We start from the raw sequence: 26,502 nt of genomic DNA, 5'->3' as shown, positions 1-26,502 counted from the left end.
TACCCAAGGATTCAGAATATTGAGGGTAAAATACTTCAAGAATTTGGGACTTCCAAATCACTTTGACATATCTATGGTATTCAAGATATCGGTGTTCGAGATACCGACGTTCAACTGTATTTACATTTCCAATCTTTTTGCCTTTGATACATGTATCTTTACAAATTGTAATCATGATAGGCCTTTCCTTATCAATGTGCTGTAAATAACGAACCTTGTTCTCCATGCGTTAATTTAATACCTTGTTTCAATCAAAATAGCAGATGCACAACTTCATTATTCATATTAGATATATGTGAAGTTTTAATGAAATCTGTTGTTAAAGATGTCCTCTGGACAAATGGTGTCTACGGACAAATGGACAGACAGACAAGGTGATTCCAGTATACCCCCAAACTTTGTTTGCGGGGGGGAGGGGGGGTATAATAAAAACAATAATTCAGATCAGCTGTTTAAGTAAACAGCATCAGGAGAATTAAGAAAAAATGCTTCATTTCTGACATCTAATCATAACTCCTAACATGAAACCTGGCCGTCATAGATATTACCATAATCATACAAGATTTGAAGTGTGAAAAAAAGATACAGTATTTCAAATCTTAATAGGGCATTAGCTACAGGTATCATTTTGTCACCAAAAATTTAATTCAATGAAAATGTTCTACATTATATACTTCAGTAATAACACCAGAACTTAATTATTTCAAATACTTTTTAACCTCAAAGCAGGCATATGAATGTAATTTTGGTGATTAAATAATTATTGTCTTGCAAGACAATAAGTCTTCCTTATAAATTTTTAAATACTAAAAGTGGTACATATACGTTATCTAACGTACTTTTATTAGGTTTCTCTTGTTCTAGTGCAAAATAAATGTTTTTATGAGTCATTAATATTATATATATATATATATATATATATATATATATATATATATATATATAATATATATGTATGTATGTATATCCCATGCCAATGAGAGATTTTGAGAAAAAAAATGGTTGCCATCACTTTCACAGCTAATGCCCTTTAATTCACCTGATTTTTTTTAATTATTAGGGTCCAAATTGGGCCCTTTATCATATATCACAGTTCCTTAAGCTACATATAACTCTAAAGTATGTAAAGTACTGAATATCAGAAAACATAAGATAACAACAAAACTAGCATACTTTTCGATACATTTTCCTGTTTTGAGATTTAACACATATGTTTAACATCTGTCTTCCTTAGGCAACAATTGGTTACTTTATAAAGACACAAATATTACATTAGAGAGAAAACAGGTGTACACAACTCACCAAACTTAATCTCCGTTTCTCAATAATGTCCTCTGCCACTTTATGCACATAATCACAGTTTCTTTTGAACTCCCGTCCACTGGGTGACATGTAGAACAGCATGTCTGAATAAAACCAAGGCTTTCTGTGAAGAGAAGCATGTTAAAATCATAAATAATAACTTTAAAACCTCTTCAATCACAGCATGGACACTTGTCATCATTCAACTTTTATATAGCACAATAGGATAAGGGTTTAAGATGAAAGTGATAGTGTATCAGAAAACCACAGTTACTGAAGAATTACACTCTAAGATCCGCTCACTTAAGATCTATACACTCTTTGATCTGCTCACTTAAGATCTATACACTCTTTAATCTGCTCACTTAGATCTATATACTCTTTGATCTGTTCACTTAGATCTATATACTCTTTGATCCACTCACTTAGATCTATACACTCTTTGATCCACTCACTTAGATCTATACACTCTTAGATCCACTCACTTAGATCCATACACCTTACATCTATACACTCTTTGATCCACTCACTTAGATCTATATACTCTTTGATCTGCTCACTTAGATCTATACACTCTTTGATCTACTCACTTAGATCTATACACCTTAGATCTAAATGTATATACTCTTTGATCTGCTAACTTAGATATATACACCTTAGATCTATACACTCTTTAATCTGCTCACTTAGATCTATATACTCTTTGATCTGCTCACTTAGATCTATATACTCTTTGATCTGTTCACTTAGATCTATATACTCTTTGATCTGTTCACTTAGATCTATATACTTTTTGATCCACTCACTTAGATCTATACACTCTTTGATCCACTCACTTAGATATATACACTCTTAGATCCACTCACTTAGATCCATACACCTTAGATCTATACACTCTTTGATCCACTCACTTAGATCTATATACTCTTTGATCTGCTCACTTAGATCTATACACTCTTTGATCTACTCACTTAGATCTATACACCTTAGATCTAAATGTATATACTCTTTGATCTGCTAACTTAGATATATACACCTTAGATCTATACACTCTTTAATCTGCTCACTTAGATCTATATACTCTTTGATCTGCTCACTTAGATCTATACACTCTTTGATCCACTCACTTAGATCTATATACTCTTTGATCTGCTCACTTATATCTATATACTCTTTGATCTGCTCACTTAGATCTATATACTCTTTGATCTGCTCACTTATATCTATATACTCTTTGATCCGCTCACTTAGATCTATATACTCTTTGATCTGTTCACTTAGATCTATACACTCTTTGATCCACTCACTTAGATCTATACACTCTTAGATCCACTCACTTAGATCTATACACTCTTAGATCCGCTCACTTAGATCTATACACTCTTTGATCTGCTCACTTAGATCTATATACTCTTTGATCTGCTCACTTATATCTATACACTCTTTGATCTGCTCACTTAGATCTATACACTCTTTGATCTGCTCACTTAGATCTATATACTCTTTGATCTACTCACTTAGATCTATACACTCTTTGATCCACTCACTTAGATCTATACACTCTTAGATCCACTCACTTAGATCTATATACTCTTTGATCCACTCACTTAAATCTATACACTCTTTGATCCACTCACTTAGATCTATACACTCTTAGATCTACTCACTTAGATCTATATACTCTTTGATCTGCTCACTTAGATCTATACACCTTAGATCTATACACTCTTTGATCCACTCACTTAGATCTATACACTCTTAGATCCACTCACTTAGATCTATATACTCTTTGATCCACTCACGTAGATCTATACACTCTTTGATCCACTCACTTAGATCTATACACCTTAGATCTATACACTCTTTGATCTGCTCACTTAGATCTATATACTCTTTGATCTGCTCACTTAGATCTATATACTCTTTGATCTGCTCACTTAGATCTATATACTCTTTGATCTGCTCACTTACATCTATACACTCTTTGATCCGCTCACTTAGATCTATATACTCTTTGATCTGCTCACTTAGATCTATATACTCTTTGATCTGCTCACTTAGATCTATATACTCTTTAATCTGCTCACTTAGATCTATACACTCTTTGATCCGCTCACTTAGATCTATATACTCTTTGATCTGCTCACTTAGATCTATATACTCTTTAATCTGCTCACTTAGATCTATACACTCTTTGATCCGCTCACTTAGATCTATATACTCTTTGATCTGCTCACTTAGATCCATACACCTTAGATCTATATACTCTTTGATCCACTCACGTAGATCTATACACTCTTTGATCCCCTCACTTAAATCTATACACCTTAGATCTATATACTCTTTGATCTCCTCACTTAGATCTATATATACTCTTTGATTCACTCAGCTACACTTAGATGACCATACACAAGGGGATTCTATTGTATGTATATACTTTTAAAATGTGTCAAACAAAAGATAATCTTCATTTGATAAACTTTTCTAGTAAACTTACAATGATCTTGCCACCCAGATATCTGACAGCAAGTTGACTGCATGGACGTAAGGGTGGGTGTCCCTGTAACCAAACATAGCAGCAATCATCAAATCAGTTATCATCTATAATTGTATTCTTACACAATACTAATATTTATAGAAAATTTTATGTATGACTATTGGAAACTGTGTATGTAGTTAATCAGCATCATTATCCTTATGTGATTAATCTTCACCTGTTAAGGCGCAGTCTGATTAAATTCATACCTCTTACTCCAATATTTTGATTGTTGTGACAACGCAATGATGGGATAAGTTGACAAAAGAAATGTGGAAGTGACATGTATGATTTTAATCAGACTGGTTAAGGTGAAACCTACTTTTAATTATTACTATTAGTAACATATATATACATGTATCTGTGTTAGAATTAATTAATTACCAGTTCCTGTTGATATATTTTTAGTATCAAAGACATAATATACATGTACATGACTTGTATCTATATATATGTAGATCATATATTACCCTATCTGTTGACAATTACTGTTGTAGGAGAAAGCACACTGCAGTATGATATCTAACGAAGCCAGTCCCACGTAAGAAAACAATTCAAAGCTTCTCCCAGCCTCCACCTGCTTATCTATCTTGTCCTGAAATTTGTTATACATGTATATATATACCAATCCCCATGGATACTTGAGCAAAAAATCATGTCAAATCTTAGACATAGAATACACACCTGCCAACCCTAATCACTTCCTTAATTTGTTTTCTAACCATTTATCAAAAGAATTTATTAAACTTGAGAATCAGATAAATACATAACTGTCACATGAACTTAACAGTTTTACATTAACTTAAAGAATAACATTACCAAGTGAAGCATCCCCTCCCTGTACTGTCAAACTCATATATCATAAAATTAACACATCATAGATGATATAATGACCTGCAAAGATATCGAATATACTGTAGAAGTACTTTTTTCCGCGCTGTATTAATTTACGCTATGTACGCGGTCACAAATTTTCTGCGGAAATTTATCCCAGCGTACTTAAAGTAAATGAAAAACATTAAGTGGCAATCTAACAAATCCGCCCAATTTTCTACCCGCGGAATAAACAGAAATTGTGATTCCGCGGACATATGAACCCGTGGAAAAAAAGTATGTTTACAGTATCCATCCAATGACCTTGCCCTTTAAAATATGACCTTGAAAATCAATAGGGTTCACCACAGGAAACAATATCCAAAGATTGATGACTCTCAATGCTACAGTTTCATGTGAATCCTGCACACATGAACTTTTAAGGAAATTACCTTCAGTGGCCTTGACCTTTTGACCCCAGACCTTGAAAATCAATAGAGTTTGGCATCTCATATCGATCATGGGGAACAAATATGTACGAGTTAGTCTGAGGACCCCCAGTGTTAGTTTTCTATATATCTTGCCAGTAAGTCAACTGACACACATACTCAGATACCCAAGTACGAGCAGTGTGACTATATCCACCTGAAACTCGTTACTAGCAGATCATTAACACTATAAAAACATTTAAAAATTGTAAGAGAGCACTTCAAACAGCAATAGATAAATTTTTGATAAATTCAATAAAAGTCAACAATACGGAAATTATTTTAAATCAAAAGGATTTACAAATTATTGAATTAATTAATTCAGGTTTGTGAAATGTGAGCAAATGAGAAGGGAAGGCAGGTTTGATCTTAATTACTAATGATTAATAATGATAACTCTTCATGCTTCAATTTTACACATGTAACAGAGATCATTCTATCTCCTAGTATACGTAAAATAATCAATAAAATTAATTTAACTGATATGTACTATCTATAAAATCAATTTTTAATTTTCCACAAGCACCCATAGTGTAAGGAAACATTAGCATACTTTTGGATACTCAACAAGCAATACATAAAAATACACTGTAGACAAGAGTACCACAAACGGTACATTATACACCTGTCTGACAGTGGCAACAAAATTTTCGATGCATTATCTGTGTCCATAATGAGAAAAAAGTCCTAGAAACAATTTGACCTACTTTTAGACCTAAAGTAGGTCAAGGTGCACCAAAAGCAAACTGAATCTGCATTTGTTTGAGAGGAAGGTTGTGTCTACATTTCAGGAAAATACCTGAATCCATAAAGAAAAAAAATCTGGAAAACTGTTTGACCTACTTTTAGCCCAAAAGTACATGTAGGTCATAGTGCACCATGGTATCCAGCTGAAATGCAAATTGAACTTGTATTCCTCTGAGAGGAAGCTTGTGACTAAATGTCAGGGCAATATCTGTATCCATAACAATAAAAGGTTCCGAAAACTGTTTGACCTACTTTTAGCCCTAACGTACGTCACAGTGCACCAATCCAGCTGAAATGCAAACTCACTCTTATGCTTCTTGAAAGAGAAATTGTGACCAAATTTCAACACTGTACATGCATCTGTTATGGATAAAAGTCTAGAAAACATGACCTTGAATGGACAGCCTAAAGTTTAACTTCAGAATCAAACCCTTTTTTTCAAAATACTGGCACCAACACCATGGGTAAAATATCCAGTTGTATCCTTGTCTCAGATTGGTCAAATTCCAATTGAGGAATGCAAGTTATTTTTGTATAACCTGGTTTGGTATGGGGACACACCCCCTTGACAACCAGATGACGGAACTACTTTTTTCTCTCTCTCTAAATTTACATCACAGCACTGTTTTCAGCCTTCTATAGAATAGAAAGTCAACGTGTAGGCCTACAATAAGATACTTCGGATTGATACACATATATTGTTTTCTCGTTGACAATATTAGCATCTACTTGTACGCAAATCACTGTTGTAAAACATCTTTCTCTGTATGGTGGTCGAATAATAGATTAAAAGAAAGATATTATATTTGAATTAATGATTTACCAAGTAAGCATTGCTCTGTTCATTTTGAAATACATTTCTCTCTGGGGTAAAGGGGGAGGGGGGTTGTTTCATTGCTTGATCCGCCTTTCAACAAAGCAAACAAAAATTCATAAGTCACATTTTATCACATGACGTCAGTCACATTGACATGTGGATCGTGATTTGTCACTTGCTTGTACATATTTTCTTGTGTTGGATTTACTATTAGCGACAACTCTGCATGCAAGGGTAAATTTTCAAGTTGTAGAAATTTTCACAGAGTTCAAAGCCGCAAATTATTGCATTCTCTGATATTTGAAGATTTATTTTGGGTAGGCCTAAACGATGCAATTTCCCATATTTTCTCAATCTGTCAAAGATGAGTGATTTCAAAGTCGATCTCTATCTCTAAAGGGCAGCGAAATACGCATTGTATGCATAGTCTACACATATTTTCTATCATGACACCTTCGATCAAATATTTTGATAAATAGGCTAGGCTCCATAGAACTAAGATTAAAGATGGTGACCTTCACAGCTAGACGCTTCCTCGTTGTTACTAAGTGAATCATTGCGTGGCTCAGTTGACTTGTATTTTTATATGTGTATATGTACCAAGTTTGATATCTATGTAAATTTGTCCATGGGCCACATTGCTCACCTGAGTTACCTTGGCTCATATTTAAAGATTTTTCCTATATACATGTATTCGCATGTAAAACTTTGATCCCTATTGTGGCCCAAACCTACTCCCAGGGGCCATGATTTTTTCAAAATTGAATCTGGACTATGTCAGGAAGCTTTCATGTAAATGTAAACTTTTCTGGCCCAGTGATTTTTCAGAAGATTTTTAATGATTTTCCCTATATATTTGTAAGTAAAACTTTGATCCTCTATTGTCACCTCATCTTACCTCCGGGGCCATGATTTTAACAAACTTGAATACGCACTATGCCTGGAAGCTTTCATGTTAATTTCCACTTTCCTGACCCAGTAGTTTTTGAGAAGATTTTTAAAGATTTTCCCTATATATTTGTGTGTAATACTTTAGTCTCCTATTATGGCCCCTTCCTACCCCCAGAGGCCATGATTTTTGACAAATTTGAATCTGCACTATGTCTGGAAGCTTTCATGTAAATATCAGCTTTTCTGGCTTTGTGGTTCTTGAGAAAAAGATTCTTAAAGATTTGCTCTATATATTTGATTGTAAAACTTTGATCCCCTATTGTGGCCCCATCCTACCCCCTGGGGCTATAATTTTAACAAACTTGAATCTGCACTATGTCAGGAAGCTTTCATGTAAATTTCAGCTTTTCTGGCTCAGTGGTTTTTGAGAAGATTTTTAAAGATTTTTCCTATATATTTGTATGTAAAACTTTGATCCCCTATTGACTGGCCCCATCCTATCCTCGGGGGCCATGATTTTAACAGACTTTAATCTGCACAATGTTAGGAAGCTTTCATGTACATTTCCACTTTCCTGGCCCAATAGTTGTTGAGAAAAAATTTTTCCCTATACAGTGAAACTTCTCCAAACCAGCCCCTCAGAAAACCGGTTCTCTCTGAATATCGGCCGATTTTCAAAGTCCTGGCAGAAATCTTAACATTTCCGTACAAAGAGATTCTTACAAAACCGGCCACCCCTGAACACCGGACACTTTTTAAAGAACATTTGTTAACAAACATGCATAATTTACCCTTATAATACTGGCCACTTTTTGAAGATGAGAAAATTTTGGCCAGATGGGTGATCAAGATCGGCCAGGTGTGAAAATGACTGACCAACAGGCCAGGTGGGAAATTATCAACCGGAGGTGTGAAAAACACAAGTGGCCTCTTTAATTTCTATGGTTTACCTGTGCTTTCAAGGGTGCTGAGTGACACTTGGCTAATCCAAGTGACCCTTCCAAATTCTGTAGAAAATGTAATACAGTCTACTCTGGATATGATGAAATTCAGGGGACCGATCTGAATTGTTCATTATATCCAAAGTTCAATATAACCAATGCTGAACTACACAAATATTGCTACTGGGGGATTTATTTTAACTTCAATATAACAGATAGTTCAATATAACCGACTTCAATATAAGTGGAGTGGACTGTAGTACAGTATTAATGCCATATTGTTGCATTAGACTTTCGTATGGATATAAGCGGTAGTTGATAAAGAACAAACACATGACTGTTAATAATAATTATCAAAAGATAGATTAATATTCTTGGTTTCCATAGACTTAGAATTCCTAAGAAATATCAAAATTAAAATTTCAAATTTTCTACTGTACTTTTTAAAAATGTCAAAACACATTTGATGACATAAGCAATGGAATGTAAACGGTGTGTTCATAGGTAAGAGGAATTCCAATAACAGGCCTCTGTGCTTTCTTTATGTATCCTGTTACAGACTTTCAGTTTAAAATTAGATTATTTTAGCAAGAATATTTCATGTAATAATTACATGTTGGTACAAGCGGACTAATTTGATCTCCACCGATAATTGATCGATCATATAGAACACCAGATTAAATGAACAGTACCTACATGTACTTTGTGAAAATTGAGATAAAATGTCTCTCATTGCTAATGTCTCGGTAAACCGGCCACCCCTCTAAACCGGCCGTTTTTGTCGGTCTGAGAGTCAGCCGGTTTAGAGAAGTTTCACTGTATATTTGTATGTAAAATTCTGATCCCCTATTGTGGCCCCATCCTACACCCGGGGGCCATGATTTTAACAAACCTGAATCTGCACTATGTCAGGAAGCTTTCATGTAAATTTCAGCTCTTCTGGCCCAGTGGTTCTTGAGAAGAAGATTTTTAAATTACCCCTCCCTATTTTTGCATTTTTGTGATTATCTCCCCTTTGAAGGGGGCATGGCTCTTCATTTGACAAAACTTGAAAAGCCCTTTACCCAAGGATGCTTTTTGCCAAGTTTGGTTATAATTGGCCCCGTATTTATGGAGACGAAGTCGAAAATGTAAAAAGTTTACAGACGACGGACAATAGGCAATCAGAAAAGCTCACTTGAGCTTTCAGCTCAGGTGAGCTAAAAAACAGTAGCCTAAATATAACTATCATAACAGAAATACCGATAAAACTATGGCAGCCTTGTTTTTGAGAGCTATGTAAGATTGTAGAATATCAAAGTGGAATGCTGGAGTGAGGAGTCTGCGGTTCCGAGCCCATTTCTCTCCATTGGCAATCAGTAGGCCTTCCCCCAACCAGTCCAGACCCATGATGTACACTGTACCCATCTGTCGGGGCTTGGGTTCTGTTATTAAGGTAAAAAATTTGTAATTAAAGGTAGTCACTCTTGGTTAAACTATTAAATGTGCAGTATTAATGTCATTCAAATTAGAGTAAATAGGTTTCCTTTACCAAAACGCTGGGGTCTGGTTTTGTTAAATATGTCCTGAGATTTGTGCAACAACTTGTACTAATCTTATAAATATTACTTTGTTCATTAGAATTCATTTCAACATTATAGAAAAACTCTGTTCTCCCTATTGAATAATTTCAAATCAAACATTTTTATGCATATTGCACTGCAGTTATACGACACATTATAGAGAAATATAATTTCTGAAAATAGAAATTAACTCATTTAAAGTCAGCATTTCATAAATTCTATGGTCATTATAATGATTTAGTTTGCCAATACAACACTTCTTTGGGTCAAATGCTGTATGATGTGTTTCAGACATATTGCTAGGTTCTTGGCACAATGATTTTGACTATGGATTAATCCATTTACATGATCAAGGGCTCACGGCTGGTGTGACCAGTTGACAGGGGATGCTTACTCCTCCTTGACACCTGATCTCACCTCTGGTATATCCAGGGCTACGTATTTGCCCAACTCTCTATTTTGTATTGCTTATAGGAGTTATGAGATTGATCACTGTTCATTATCTTCACCTTTATAGGAGTTATGAGATTGATCACTGTTCGTTATCTTCACCTTTATAGGAGTTATGAGATTGATCACTGTTCATTATCTTCACGTTTATAGGAGTTATGAGATTGATCACTGTTCGTTATCTTCACCTTTTTAGGAGTTATGAGATTGATCACTGTTCGTTATCTTCACCTTTATAGGAGTTATGAGATTGATCACTGTTCGTTATCTTCACGTTTATAGGCGTTATGAGATTGATCACTGTTCGTTATCTTCACCTTTATAGGCGTTATGAGATTGATCACTGTTCGTTATCTTCACGTTTATAGGCGTTATGAGATTGATCACTGTTCGCTATCTTCACCTTTATAGGCGTTATGAGATTGATCACTGTTCGTTATCTTCACCTTTATAGGAGTTATGAGATTGATCACTGTTTGTTATCTTCACCTTTATAGGAGTTATGAGATTGATCACTGTTCGTTATCTTCTCTCATTATTCTAGAGATTCTGATTAGTTAAAGTATATTTATATTTCAAAGAAGGTTTTAGTTATTCTGAGTAAATATGTTTGAAAAGTTAAGGTAAAATGCAAGTAAAATATCTGTATTACCATAATTTTTACATGGACCCCCATAATTTCTTTTTTAATAATCATTGTATCTATGATATAATGGTGTTAATTACATGATTTTCCAAAAATGTTGTATGACTTCAGAAATATTTATAGCATGCCAGAAATTAATTATATTTCTTCTGATTTATGAGGGCCCTTGTAAATCATTGTGATTTCCACAGCAAAAAAAGGTCACAACTGATGTAAGAGATCTAGATAAAATTAACATTTCAATCCTCAAGTTTTCATATATTACATGTATCAATTAGACTATGATATCATCTTATTTTTCAAGAAATATATTACAAATTAATATTCAGATTATACTACTTTTTTCATACTCTCCATCCTTAGCTTCTTTAACATTAGCAGATTCAGGGTTCGAAATTAACTTTTTCAAGTACTATTCCGTGCGGACTAGTCACTATTGATGTTCACTAGTCCGCAAAGCATTTCACTAATCCGTCATATTAATATCATATTAAATGATCTTCATTTTTTTAAATAGTATTAATTAAACCAAACACATCACAGTTGCAAGCAATTCAGTTTCTGACACCTACAGAAGAAAAAGACCACCATACTTTATTTTGCATTCAAGATCTATAGAAGCATACAGTAACCTCCGAGTTAATCCTTTTATAAACGTCTATAACTACATAAGTGCGTTCGAGATCGACGTTCCTGTTGTTTTCATGCTCAGTTCTTAGAGTCACAGGAGTTTGAAATTTTGTCAATAAATTCAATAAAATTCACTCGATTGACCAAGCCATGAGCTATAGTGTTACGAACTCCTGTGTTAGATTCGCAAATGACAAGATCAGGATGTCATAGTCATGCATGCAAACACTTAAGGTATCACACCGGTATTTGTCCAATCAAAATGAACTTAGTCAATTGTAGTTCCATATATTTAAAGAAATAATTTTTTTCCTTGCGTGATTTTTCTCATTTCCTCTTCTTCTTTTCTCTTAATTTTTGTACCCCTGATTAGGAAATTTTGTGTAATTTGTAGAAATAACCAAGTGTATACAAAGGAACTATTTGCTGTTGGTAGCTGAGGCTACTTCCTGAGGTGCACTCCGGCTGTTTACATACATGTGAAAAACACTTGGATTTGAGGGTAGTCTTGTTTGCGGGTAATTTATTTTCGAAAATGCCGCATAGGGTGTTGTTTTTCTGGTGTCGACAGACGAGATAGGTAACATAGAACGTTTCTGACTGCGTTATTTGGCATCAATTCCGTAAACTGATTTTTAATGATTTTTTTCCTCTATAGTAATATGTAGTGAAAATAATTACCAGTGTGATACCTTAACCATGCAGGTAATCGACCATAAGTTCAAACATCTAAGAGACTCAGACAAATCTTGCTAAAATCTTAACCAATGCAAGATTGATTTCCGGATTTTCACTAGTCCGTACGGACTGGTGCTATAGAGAATTTACTAGTCCGACACGTTTTTTACTAGTCTCGGACTTACGGACATGAGGTAATTTCGAACCCTGCTGAGATTAAGGATCAAACTTCCTCAACATCATTAACATTAAACAGATGCTTAACATTGCAAACTTTCATAACATTAAAGAGTGAATATATCTAACTTCATTAAAATTAAGGAGAGGAAATCTTTAATTTCCTTAACATAAGGAGTGAACATCTTCCTTAACATTGCTGTGGTTGCCTTACACATTTAATTTCCTTAACATTATATATATAATACAGTATATGTGTGTGTGTGTGTGTGTGTGTGTGTGTGTGTGTGTGTGTGTGTGTGTGTGTGTGTGTGTGTGTGTGTGGTTACCTTACCTACAGATTTCAAAAGTACTTTGACTGTGTCTGGATGGTGGACAATCAGTACAGGTCTAAAACTGATCCATAGCAGGTGAAACATCGGGTACTTGTCACATCGCTCCATCTGGAATTTCAAACCCTTCTCATTGGGGCCAGGATACTAAATAAAAAAAGATTATTTGTAGAAGACTGTCTATAGAAAATCAGAAGAATCTGCTCATAGGTGGCATGTCAAGGCTAACCGGGTTATCTGATTCATGAGGTTTGCCATTGTTGGATATTCACATTGGATTTGGTCATCCTACTGAGTGGACACCATAGGTATCCTGCGATGCAGGTTAATTTATCTGATGTGCCAACCTCTACCTGATTTTTCATGGACAACCGATATAAAATTCATTTTGAGAAAAATATGAATGTACAGCTCAACTTTGAAAATTGAGTAGCTTTCGTTAAAACATATATTCAACATTACATATGACACTTTTGTCTGTCTATATTCAACAGTATTGCTTCCTTCAGATAGGTTAATCCTTCCTTCCTGTGTGTTTACATGTGGACAAAATATCACATGAAAAGTTTCTTAATTTCTTTAATCTTAATTGTCACACAGTATATTAACATTTATATACCATAGATATGTCAGATTTATGTTTAGAGAGGGTGTATGATTATTGAAACAGTGTATTCCACTGGTTCCAGCAGGTGGGTTTTTATTACAAGAAATATCACACTTTTGTGATCAATGTTCTTATATGTGAAACTGCAACTTCAAAATCTTATTTCTCTGTTCATCTCATGGTATGAATACATAATAGAAATATGATATCTTTATCCACAAAATTAGAACATTTTATCAGCCATTGTTTTTGTTTAGAAAATCTAAAATGATATTATTTTTAGTAAAGCATATTTGTAAAGTTGTTGTTTGCTCACAATCAAAATTATGCTAAAAATGCAGAACTTGATCATTACGGCTGAAATGATATGCCCCTTCACAATATGATACATATTACAATATTTGCACTATGACTCAGTACGATACAATTTACAAAAGCAACCATGAAAAATTTAATTACCAAGATACACAATTATAATTTTATTAAAAGCAAAATGTTTCTAAATTGCCAAACAGTAAGATGCCTTTTGGCTCTGTAGTTTAAACTGATAAAGATCATTATTATTTTCTTAAGACTCAAGGCAAACAACAGTCTGAACATTATTCGACACTATTTTGTCCCTAATGCAGGTAAAAATAATAAGTAAGCCTGCAGATGTACATTGTACTTCACTGAACCAGTTTGTAATAAATGTATCAAACCGAATATCGAGACAATGAATCGAACATTGAATCGAGCATTTATATTGAACAGTATAGATATTGCGGTGAATCGTTTCAGCCCTATAATGATCATACTGCCAAAATTTAATATTGTTTCCCCTTCTCTGAGGCAAAATGTACATAAATTAGTACCTTTACCTTTATCCAAACTAGAAATTTATGAAAATGTTATGTAAAAACACAAACAGGACAAAAAACATATCAGTTACCTCCATGGCAGGAGCAGGAGGACACATAGCTACATGTACCACTTGGTAATCACTCAAATTTTTAAGAAAAAATATATAGGTTGAATGACCGGGAAGAGCAGAATGAATTTTTGGAGTGGTACTGAGCTGAGAACAGTTGTGGTTGGGCTGTGGAGGTCTGATGTATTCTGAATGATAAGATCTGTGAAGCCATGTCTTTGTTTTATTTGGAGATGTTTACCATTTAATGAAGTCACAATTCTTACCATCAGCAGATGCCCTAGAAGTTTGCTAGGGCAAGGATCCCCTGGGAGGTCTTTGTAGTAGTGGGCCCAGGTCAGGTAGTTCATATAGGCTAGGGTCAATCTGAGAAGGATGTAGAAGAGGATTGCGACCACTCCAAAACTGACCCATGACGAGGAGGACAGGACATATAGTCCTAAGACTGCCATCAGATAAACAGCTGACTAATGGATCTATGAATAGAAAAAGTGTGTTATTCATGATCAAATCATATTCATTGATGACACACATTAATTAATTTGCAGCAGCTGGCTCATCCCTCTAAAATTCTGTTAAATGCTTTTAATGGTCAAATGACTTCTGTCAACAAAATTCCAAACACAGGTTTCCTTTTGGTCCATCTATTTTCTTTTATTTGTTTGTAAGCAAACACATTTTAAAAAGAATATTCTCTGAGGAAATTTTTCATTCTTCTGATGCTCATGACTCTAGATCACGCGGACGAGAATCAGTAGGATAAAAGAAATCTTTCATTAGTTTTATATCAAAACTCAAACTAGAAAAAATACAGTGTATCTAAAGTCTATGGAGATGATTTTACATAATTTAGATTTTAAAGCCTTCTAAATATCACAATCATATCAAATGACCCAAGTGTATATGGATCCAATCAGTCCACATGATCTCTGTTCATTATCATCAACCTTGGAAAATAATATGCTCTTTCAAAGGTACACGTACAATGTACTGCTATTAGTCAATGTCTGCTAGGGTACATGTACATGTAGGTCACTGACTGAATGCTATATTGTCTATGACACTACTGCTCAGTGTTATTATTGTAATGAACAATTTCCAATTTCTGTTGTAGATCTGAATATGATCCACACATTGCTACAATATTCTATTTTTGTTTGTACTAAATGCCTGATATGTTTTGGATTTAATGTAGGATTTGATGCTTTTAAAGAACAAGGTACGATTGTATACATAAAAAGGTCCAAAAAATTTCTCTCTATAAAATGTGTCTGGAATTAACCTTATTCAGCGTTTTAAGAAAGTAAAATATATGCCAGGTATACTATGTCAACAAAATCAGAATGATATTCCTAATTGGATAGCATTATGACATCATGAATAAGACATTCCCCGCCTTTTTTTCAAAATAAGCGGCCTGAAAACTGTCAAATGTCATACAGATTATTGCTCAGGAAAAAATGTGTGCATTTGTTGAGCAAAATGAAAATGATATACATGTATATTGTGTATCATTTTAAGATGAAAAACATACTTGAATATGAATTTGCTCAACGCATGCGCTGTATGTTTTCTGAAAGGAAAACCACCTGAATTTGTGGATATTTTCATTGAAAATGGCATTTTTGCAATGTTATGCCAACTTCTAGCTCTCGTCATATGACACAAATCATTTTGCTGATCAAACTGAGCGGATTTTGGGTTTGCTAAACTATTCCTTATTTGAATACCAGGGTTTGAGCTCCAAGTGAAATCATCGATATTTTGGGCCAAATGACTAGAAACTGTACCTACTTCTTTCTCATTAAACATTCCAATGTTTTATTTCCAATTGCAAAGTTCTATGTTTTAAAAGTGTTTTTGACTGAATAATTATTCCAAATTAAGATACTTTGCTTGCTGATAATAAAGAGCCAAGTTAATTATTCTGAAGAATGTTATCATGATTTAGTTGAATTTTTGTTGTTGTTGTTGTGTTTTTGTTGTTGTTGGTTTTTTTGTTTTGTTTATTTGATTTTTTGTTTTGTTTGTTTGTTTTTTAAGATTGTGTCCAAGTAAACAACCTCAACATAAGCCATCTATTTCAAATTTTCATAATTTTGTAATGTACATGAGGTTTTTATGCTAAGGTCAAGTAAAATTAATTAGTAGATTATCATTCCCGCCCGCCCCTCGAAAATCGCCCCGCCCCGATTTTTTTATTTTTCAAAATTACGATTTCCGGATATTTTTATGTCCGGTCCGGTATCGTAAATGTACTTTGTTTCACTTTGCCTTTTAGAAACCCAAATACACATGTAATTATGATTTATATAGCCTTTTCTCAATGAGAGAAGGCATTTTCGAGGTCAAGAATACCATGGCGAAAAATAAAAAATAAAATCCTCCCACCCGCCCCATTTTTTTGTGAAGTTTGAATGATAATCTACTAATTAATTTTACTTGGCCTAAATTGAAACTGCATATTAGGTATATTACAGACAAAACAGTAAATGTAAGAAAAATATCTTCACAAATCAATGTGACACAATTAATCCATTTAATAATTAAAGCACTTGCATAATATTTACAATATATAATAAAAACTGATAGCATTAGGGTGGGCTACGTGGCACATATATTTGTTCATATTTACATATTCATGCATGCCAGGTCTTGAAATTCATTGAAATTTGAATTTGTCATTTGGGCAAGACAGGCTAAAAATCAGGTTGCCCAGGACAATTTTAACATGCCCAACATTTTTTTTTTTTTATACATTCTATGAAAACAGATGTATGGAATCTTCTAGGAAGTTTCTTTCTCACTATGTTGATTACTATAGTATATACTGTTTACTCTAATTCATCAATACAATACATTTCATAGTTTTGATACATACATGTATCATTATACAAGTACCTATATTTGATCCATTCTGATGCTCTTCATATGTTGTATATTTTTATGGTATATTATATACAATAAAAAGGTTTCTAATTTACAAATGTACTATTATTGATATAAACAGATCCACTAAAACTTAGGCCAATCTACATGTAACAACGTTTCAGAATATTTTCCACTGACAACTTTATATATGTGAGACAGGAAGCATCTGGACACAATAACATTGTTAAATCCTACAGAGTAAAGATAGGGGACCATTGTCAGCAAACAAATACTGGGCAGATCTTCTACCTGTCACTACAGATGTTTACCGCGCGCGACCACTACATTTCAATCATCAAAGCCTGCAGAATTTTGGATTCCTTATAGTGGCCCCACCCTATCCCCGGGGGCAAAGGTTTTAACAAACTTGAATCTGCATTATATCAGGAAGCTTTCATGTAAATGTAAACTCTTCTGGCTCAGTTGTTCTTAAGAAGAAGATTTTTAAAGATTTTCCCTATATATTCCCATATAAATCTTTGATCCCCTATTGTGGCCCCACCCTACCCTCCGCCCGGGGCCATGGTTTGAACAAATTTGAATCAGCACTATGTTAGGAAGCTTTCATGTAAATATAAATTTTTCTGGACCAGTGGTTCTTGAGAAGATTTTAAAAGATTTTCCCTATATATTTGCATGTAAATCTCTTATCCCCTATTGTAGACCCATCCTATACCCGGGGACCATGGTTTTAAGAAACTTGAATCTGCACAATCTCAGGAAGCTTTCATATTCATTTCAGCTCTTCTGGCCAAGTGGTTCTTGAGAGGAAGATTTTTAAATGACCCCACCCTATTTTTGCGATCATCTCTCCTTTGAAGGGGGCAAAGCCCTTCATTTGAACAAACTTGAATTCCCTTCACCCAAGCATGCTTTGTGCTAAGTTTGGTTGATATTGGCCTTGTGGTTCTGGAGAAGAAGATGAACATGTGAAAAGTTTACGAGGCCTTCGGCTCAAGTGAGCTAACAAAAACTGGGGGCAAATATTAAATGGAATTTTTTCAGTGTACCTACAGATTTGTAGCTCTTTGAAAAAATATGAAAATGTGAACATTTTATGAGGACGATGACAGACAACAGACAAAATTTTATCAGAGAAGCTCATTTCATTTGAGCCTTCCTCTCAGGTGAGCTAAAAATACTGGGAGCAAATATTAAATGGAATTTTTTCAGTGTAGTTGCAGATCTGTAGCTCTCTGAAAAAATATTGGGACAGATAAGAGAGCTACAGGTCCACCCCTTATAAAAACCTTCAATTTAAGACACAGAAAAAAATGTGCATGGTTGAAGCCTTATATTATTGTATTCTTGCATTGCCATCTCATAAATTTTATATCGAAAAATTCTTAACATATTCTCCTACTATATTTGTGTCCAAACTTACCTTCAAATATTCATCAAGGCCCCATAAGACACAAAAACTCAGTTTCAAATGATTTCATTTGTTGACATAGCCATGTCAGGTTGCCAGTCAATTCGAACCCCGTTGCTATTTGTACCTATTTATAATAGAGGGCAAAGCCCTCTCATGGCCTGAAGGGCAGCGAGAGCGGAGCTTTCCCTATCGGTAACATGTATATACATCTTCAAAAGAAAAATATAGAAAACTAATGAAAAATTAAACCATACCAATGGAACTTGAAAATTTGGGTCCAAATCGTGTAGATTCAAATACGAGCATGTGGAAATGTATTTCTCCATATTGAATCTCATGTACCCAAGTTCACGTCGTTCTGAGATGTACGTTACATAAAATCCGTAAAAGCATGTAAATCTTATTTTCTTAAGCACTCCTCGATCAACACGATTACAAGTACCATGTCTCGTACGTTTGTGATTTGCTAAACATCGACGCTGCATATGACATCACATTGCACTGTGTACATCTATTAAAGTTAAGAGGATGCTGTCCTCACACGTTTACTAGTAGTTTAGTGCTAACTTTGGCATATTTTTTGTTCCTGTTATGGATTCTAAAAATGCCAATACTTTTTGCTTCACCCTCAAAAACGGTCACGCCACAGTGATTTTTTTAGGCCCATTTTGGGTCCGAATTTCGGCCCTTTCCCCTCCTAAAAATTGCCAATTTTTTCCCAATTTAGTTTGCAGTTTTCCCAATAATAAAATTATGAAAGGAAAACGTATTTGAATAAAAATAAACATTCAATGTGAATTATATACATAAGACTTTGATTTGGATAGAATAGTTGAAAATTTTAGAAGGTTAAAGAAAATTAGATGTGTAAAATAAATATAATATAATGTTTGATACGATTTAAAAACTTATGTACAATAATTTGAATAAAATTGATTTTTCCCAATTTGACTGAAATGTCGACAATTTTTCCTTATTCGTGAAAGCCACAGGACCCATGTAAAAAAAAAATGTAGAAAAATCACTGCGCCGTAAAACATATCATTCGATATGGTATTAAATCGAAGGGTTTCATAAGGGGTGGATCTTTTCTCAGAGAGCTACAGTTCTGCAGCTATCTTCAACGATGACATAGGACAATTTGTTTTCTCAACTTCGGGCACGCAATTTTAAAATAAATTCGTATAATTCACTAACGATAAAGTTAAAGTTTGTGAAACGGTAATTTAATACCTTGAAACGTGACCAGAGTCACTGCTCAAACCACCGGATCATCACCGGATGTAAATAAAACTTTGAGGTGCTACTAAAACCTCCAAACGGTTAACAAACTTAGAGGTGACGCTAAAATCCGCAAACGTAATCTGGAGATTAGATATGTCATCAATCTGTTTCATTTGCGCGTAGAATGATTATACAAAAGTTTATCATATGGTTTCTTCCTGATAGCAGTTTTCCATTTCTAAAACAAAAGTTCAAAGATCGGTAAAGTTGGCAACTAGTAATCAGCTACTAGTAACTGGCAACTTAAAAAGAGAAAAGTTGGCTACTAGTAGCCAGTTACTTGAACCAGGAAAAGTTAGTTACTAGTAGCCAGTTACTACTTGAATTTTCAAGTTACCAGGAATCAAAAGGTATAAGTAGCTGATTTCCTTAATGGGGATATCTGAAAATTAATGGCTTATGAAGATATATAATACCACTCCTCTTCACATGAATATTGGTGAATTAATGAGATATCTAATACAAACATAGAGTGTATTAAGATATTTGCGAAAAACTTGAAATTTCAGTTTACCTGCCATCAAAAGGTATAAGTAGCTGACTTCCTTAAGCGTGATATCTGAAAATTCATGACATATCACGATACACAATATCACTACTCGTCATACGTATCGTTGTAAGTTAGTGAAATATACAATATAAACACGGAGTTCCTTAAGGTATTCACACATATCTTGAAATTTCATTGTACCGATTATCAAAATGTATAAGTAACTGATTTCCTAAAAAGCGATATCTGAAAATTCGTGGCGTATCAAAACACCATCTATCACTTCTTGCCATATGTATATAGTCGTAAATTCGTCAGATATCTAATACAAACACAAAGTTTCTTACGGTATTCACACAAATGTTGAAATTTCAGGTTCACTCGTATCAAATTGTAAAAGTAGCAGATATCTCAAAATGGATGGTATATCAAATTAATGAAGGTCTGAATTCAATCCGTATCATTTTTAAAGTAAACACTCAGTTGAAAAAAGTTTATTCGTATTTTGCATTGCAACGTTATGCAATTGGGGATAATTGAGCATGAAATTTCATACGACTCCTCGTCCTCTTTAGAAATAAATCTGATAGATAATAATTTTCAAGTTCATTAACCTTTATCTGGTAGCTGGCTATCACAAATTATAACTTTTATATTTTGTAGTAGCTGGCTACGAGTACCTAACTTTTCTTACTTTTAGTAGCTGGCTACTAGTAGCTAACTTTTCCTGGTTCAAGTAGCTGGCTACTAGTAGCCAACTTTTCTCTTTTTAAGTAGCCAGTTACTAGTAGCTGGTTACTAGTAGCCAACTTTACCGATCTAAAGTTCAAAGACTAAAATATTGATCTGAACGTATTAACAAAAATAACATACATGTATCAAGTATATAAATATATGATTTTTAAACCTGGCAAAGTGACAAGTGTATCATGATTACGCAATTTATTATACGAGAATATATCTCAAATAATGATGTCAAAATTTTATTTTATATGGCGCCGTTTTGACATTTATCAGCGTTTCACAGTTATGAGATTGATCACTGTTCGTTATCTTCGCCTTTCATCTGTGAAGGTTATTGATTGTTTTACGTCTCGCCGTAAGGTCATATCTGATAGACCCGTGATTCTCACCTCTAATTAATGTCTCGAGCGGTTGGCGAAGGAGCAGGTCTATTTTTACGTCCTAGGTTTGACGCGGCCATGACAAAAGCGGGACTCGAACTCACGACCTCGAAGCAAACGCTCTACCAATGAGCTAGGTAGTACCGTGATCGGACACAGGTTATTAATTTACAAGTGCATGCACTAAAACAAATCAATGATACATAATATGTTACCTAATGTTGTATGTTACCCAATATATTATTCAGATTCAGAATTATATATTCCAGCATTTCAATTAAGGTAGCTCATTATACTGATTAAAATTCTATTTAATGTCTCGTTAAAACACCCCGAGCTCTTATGAAGTATGATTTCACAATCGAAAGAGTGGTCGTGAGTTCGAGTTCCGCTTTTGTCATGGCCGCCTCACACCCAGAGCCAATCTCTACCCAGAGTTGTCGTCCCTTGCTTTCACTTACACCTCTGTTAACGTCTCAAAATAAGCAATGTTATTCCACATGTAAATCCACTTTTTTACGGCTAATAAAACTAAGAACTATTTTATAAAATATCTGGAAAATGTAGGACAAGCAACTATTTGTATATTTTTTTCCATTACTATATATTCTTCATGTACCTATCTATAGGCCTGGTGCAATAAAACTACCCAATATCTACGTTTCAACCCAAATCAATGCTTCTTGTGTCACAAATAGACTTGACATCTGCTCAATATTTATTTATTTACGTATATTTTTGTAACTGAAGTCAAAACTATACTTTATTTGAGCATACGTGCCATTTTACAAAAATCTTGTAAAACCCCTGAGACGTTTACAGAGGTGTAAGGGAGTGTAAGGAACGATAACTCTGGGTAGAGATTGACCCAGAGCTTGTAATTTCTCAATTGTTATATATGATTTTTGTGTGTGATTTTTTTTCCGGAATGATGAAAGGGGTGTTTGGTTTGCAAATAAGAGATTCTTGAGTCAAAACACTGTGATTTGATGCATGATATGAATATCTAAGACAGCATGACTAAAAGATTCAGATATAAACGTTCTGCATTTTTAGGAGAAAAAAAATATGAACATTGAAAACGTTATTTGTTAATATTTTTTAAATCTACGGAAAAAATCTTTAAAAATATAGCAGTTAGAAAAGAGATATATCGAAGAAATATATTATAAAAAGAAATGAAATGACCAAATTTCAGATATAATCACTATATTCAAATAGGACAACAAAGTACCGATCCCGATCAAAATTGATAGAAATTACTAAAATAATTATATTGTTGCTAATTGTATGCACTGTTAATCAAGAAATTAGTTTCCTTTATAAATTCGTTTACTTTGTAAACTATTTTACATCAAGGGAATGTAGTTTTCTGATTACAATGTTCTCTATGACTTTTTTATAATTCCGAATGGGGATTGGTTCACATTAGAAAAATCGTAATATTTCTGAATGTTGACCATTTCATTTCAATTTCTTTTTTAAATATATTTCTCTGATATATATATATATATTTTTAACTGACATGTTTTTTGAAGATTTTATCCGTTGATTAAAAAAATCTTTGCAAATAACGTTTTCAATTTTCATAAATATTTTTTTATTTAAAAAATTAGAACGTCTATCTGAGTCGTTTAGACATGTTTTCTTGTCATATTATGCATCAAATCATAGCGAAATTTGGACTCTAGAGTATCTTATTTGCAAACAAAGTACATTTTCGATCATTCCGCCATAAATCACAAAAAAATCATATAAAATACTTGAGAGCTTGTGTCACTTTTTCGATGGTGAAATCTTACTTCATATGAGGTGTTTTAACGAGCCATTAAATAAAAATTTAGAGTAATGAGTTACCTTAGTGGAAAAATCATGAATGTGCGTAAACTTTGAAAAACAAAGCATACATGTATCTCAGTAAAAAAAAAAAAACAACAACAACAACAAAAACCAAGAGAAATAAAGAAAACCGGACACTATATCAGACCCTCCACAGAATATCTCTTTTATTTGGTTATATTTATTGGGGTAGTAAAACGTGTTTTTCAAATTTATCTTATCTTACTATAATCGTGAAAAGCTACGGAAGTTATTGCTCTTCGCGTTTCGCAGAACCGGACGTCTGATGTGAGAGCGCCCTTGTGGTGGTAATACAGCGATAGAATTGTTGAATAAATCATAATCATATTGCCAGCCAGAATGTCAGACAGACTCATTTTCCTCAGCTGATACCGTTGATATTAACTACAGATTGTCACTTAATTTGTCGTAATAAGTGTTCTTATTCAGAACATTAAGCAAGATGAAAGCTTTAAACGTATTGATGAAGGCATGACTTTTCAATATTTAGAGCATGATTTATTTGTTGGGACTCCTTGACACTGTACAACATTTCCTGAATATTTTGTAAGCAAGCATTAACAATAATGGTAGTATTTTAACTCACCTGAGCCGAAGGCCCAAGTGAGCTTTTCTAATGATTTGGAAATTTGTCTGTCGTCGTCGGCGTAAACTTTTAACATTTTCATCTTCTTCTCCAGAACCACTGCGTCAATTTTAACCAAACTTGGCAAAACGTATCCTTGGACAAAGAGGATTCATGTTTATTCAAATGAAGGGCCACGTCCTCTGCAAAGGGGAGATAATCACGAAAATGCAAAAGTAGGGTGGGGTCATTTAAAAATCTTTTCAACAACCATTGGACTGTAGCCACGGTTTCGTGACCGCGTGGTCGTGGGTTCGAGTCCAGCTCGTTCCTTAACTACGCAGGTGTATCTGCTCCTCCTGCCAAACATTCGACATTTAGAAGTGGGGGGGGGGGGGGGGTCGCTGTTCCTTTTTAAAACGGAGGTCCCGGGTCGCGGCAGGCGTTGGCACGTTAAAGAACCCTCGCTGCTTTGGGCCTTGAGCATCATGCATTTAGATATTAATAGGTCTAAATGTGTGGTACTTCACCTACCGCTGCTGACGTCTCAATACGTGTGGGGAAAATTTCGAGGGGATGCACTACAAACAATAAATGATGAAGTATATATGTGGCAATATTTAAAAGAATCAACTCTGAATTCAAAATGTCTGAAATGATAGTGAAAATTATCTACTAGATCTAGTCAGGGGCAACATACCACAATTATTTGATCCCTATCAAGCAAAAGGTTCGAAAGACGATAAACAATATCTTTTATATCCAGAGTGAATTGATTTATAACCAAGTGCACTAGATGCAAAATGAAAAGAAATCATAATACCCCGAGACATTTTGAAGAGTCACCAAAATATGTAGTTCATTATAAATATAAATGGCAATCTCAAAAGATTCTTCACCTATCTTTGATATGAAAGCATACCTATATATTCTGGCCTGGAGGTTATAAAACATTTTTCATACTCAAACTCAATGCTCTAAATCGTCCTCCTACTCAAAAGTGAAGGTTATAAAACTGTTATGAAATCGTTCTCACACTCAAATGGAGTACAGATGTTTTTTGAGTATGCTTCGAAGTTTGCTCATAATTGTACTCAAAACAAATATGGCTGAGTTTGAGTATGAGTACAGTAAAAGTTTTATAACCTCCAGGCCTGGTCATTATCTTTGCTATTATGATAAGAATTCTCAAGATACTGAACGGGTATTTCCAAATACTAATAACCAGTTACGTGAACCATGACCTTTGACCTTGTGACTTGAAAATCAGTAGGGTTCAACTACACCGAAGATGTAGTATCGCTGTACCAAGTTGATGTCTGCAAAGCAAAGGGTTCTCAAGATAATGAGTGGACAATATCTTCCTAAGTCTAGCGTAGTTCGACCTTTGACCTTGTGATTTCAAGATGAATAGGGGTCATCTCTACTTCTTAGGTAGAATCCATTGTGTCTGTCATACGAATGCAAATTCTCAAAGTATTGAACAAGTAATATTTTACTATGTCCCTTTCGACCTTGGATTTTGTGACCTCTACTTCTTAGGGGGAACAGGAACCAGTGTATGAATTAATTAATTGAATATTGTTTAACGTCCCTCTCGAGAATATTTCACTCATATGGAGACGTCACCACTGCCGGTGAAAGGCTGCAAAATGTCGGCCTATGATCGGCGCTTATGGCCTTTGAGCAGGGAGGGATCTTTATCGTGCCACACCTGCTGTGACACGGAACCTCTGTTTTTGCGGTCTCGTCCGAAGGACTGCCTCATTTAGTCGCCTTCTACGACAAGCAAGGGGTACTGAGGACCTATTCTAACCCGGATCCCCACGGGATCCAGTGTATGAAGCTTGGTGTCTTCAAGCAAAGAATACTCAAGATATTGAGCGGAATTCGAAAATATCTTCCTATGTCCAGAGTAGATTGACCCTGTGACCTGAATATTAATAGAGAGCATCTGCTCTTTTTAAGAGAAACCAGTTTTAAAACTTTGATGTCTGTCAAGCAAAGGGTTCTTGAGATTTTTATCTGAAAACACTTGGTCTATCGACCAATCGTATGACAAGTGCAAACCAATATCCCCTTTTTCAAGGGGGATATGATTTTTTATACGCCCGTCGAAGACGGGACGTATTATGGTATGGCGTCGTCCGTCTGTCTGTCCGTCTGTCCGGACCTTGTGGGCAGGATACAGACTGAACCATAAGCCCTAGGGCTTTACAACTTGGTACATTTGATCACCATGATGAGAGGAAGATGCCTATTGTTTTTCAAGGTCAGAAGTCAAAGGTCAAGGTCGTAGTATCACTTATTAGGAAAACTTTGTGGGCAGGATACAAACCGAACCAT

At 34.5% G+C, this 26,502-nt stretch overlaps 1 protein-coding gene across 3 annotated transcripts in view; it reads right to left on the bottom strand.

The window, feature by feature from the left end:
• The window catches only part of LOC125656685 (ultra-long-chain fatty acid omega-hydroxylase-like), a 28,976-nt gene extending 8,830 nt beyond the window's left edge, over positions 1-20,146 (bottom strand). Inside the window, exons 1-8 of one of the 3 annotated variants that reach the window (XM_056148372.1) lie at positions 20,067-20,146; positions 14,794-15,003; positions 13,013-13,157; positions 9,778-9,959; positions 6,710-6,793; positions 4,309-4,433; positions 3,800-3,862; positions 1,303-1,426 (exon numbers count right to left, since the gene is read on the bottom strand). In XM_056148372.1, coding sequence (XP_056004347.1) covers positions 1,303-1,426; positions 3,800-3,862; positions 4,309-4,433; positions 6,710-6,793; positions 9,778-9,959; positions 13,013-13,157; positions 14,794-14,979 — 909 coding nt within the window. In that variant the 5' untranslated portion in view covers positions 14,980-15,003; positions 20,067-20,146. Of the gene's footprint in view, positions 1-1,302; positions 1,427-3,799; positions 3,863-4,308; positions 4,434-6,709; positions 6,794-9,777; positions 9,960-13,012; positions 13,158-14,793; positions 15,004-19,087; positions 19,485-20,066 lie in introns of those variants that run through there. The other 2 variants (XM_056148375.1, XM_048887291.2) reach the window with 2 other exon arrangements.
• Positions 20,147-26,502: the final 6,356 nt, after the last annotated feature.

This window comes from Ostrea edulis, chromosome 1 (genome assembly GCF_947568905.1).
Source record: "Ostrea edulis chromosome 1, xbOstEdul1.1, whole genome shotgun sequence".
NCBI lineage: Eukaryota > Metazoa > Mollusca > Bivalvia > Ostreida > Ostreidae > Ostrea > Ostrea edulis.
Note: the sequence above shows the minus strand (reverse complement) of the source record. Positions and strands in the feature narration are given on the sequence as shown.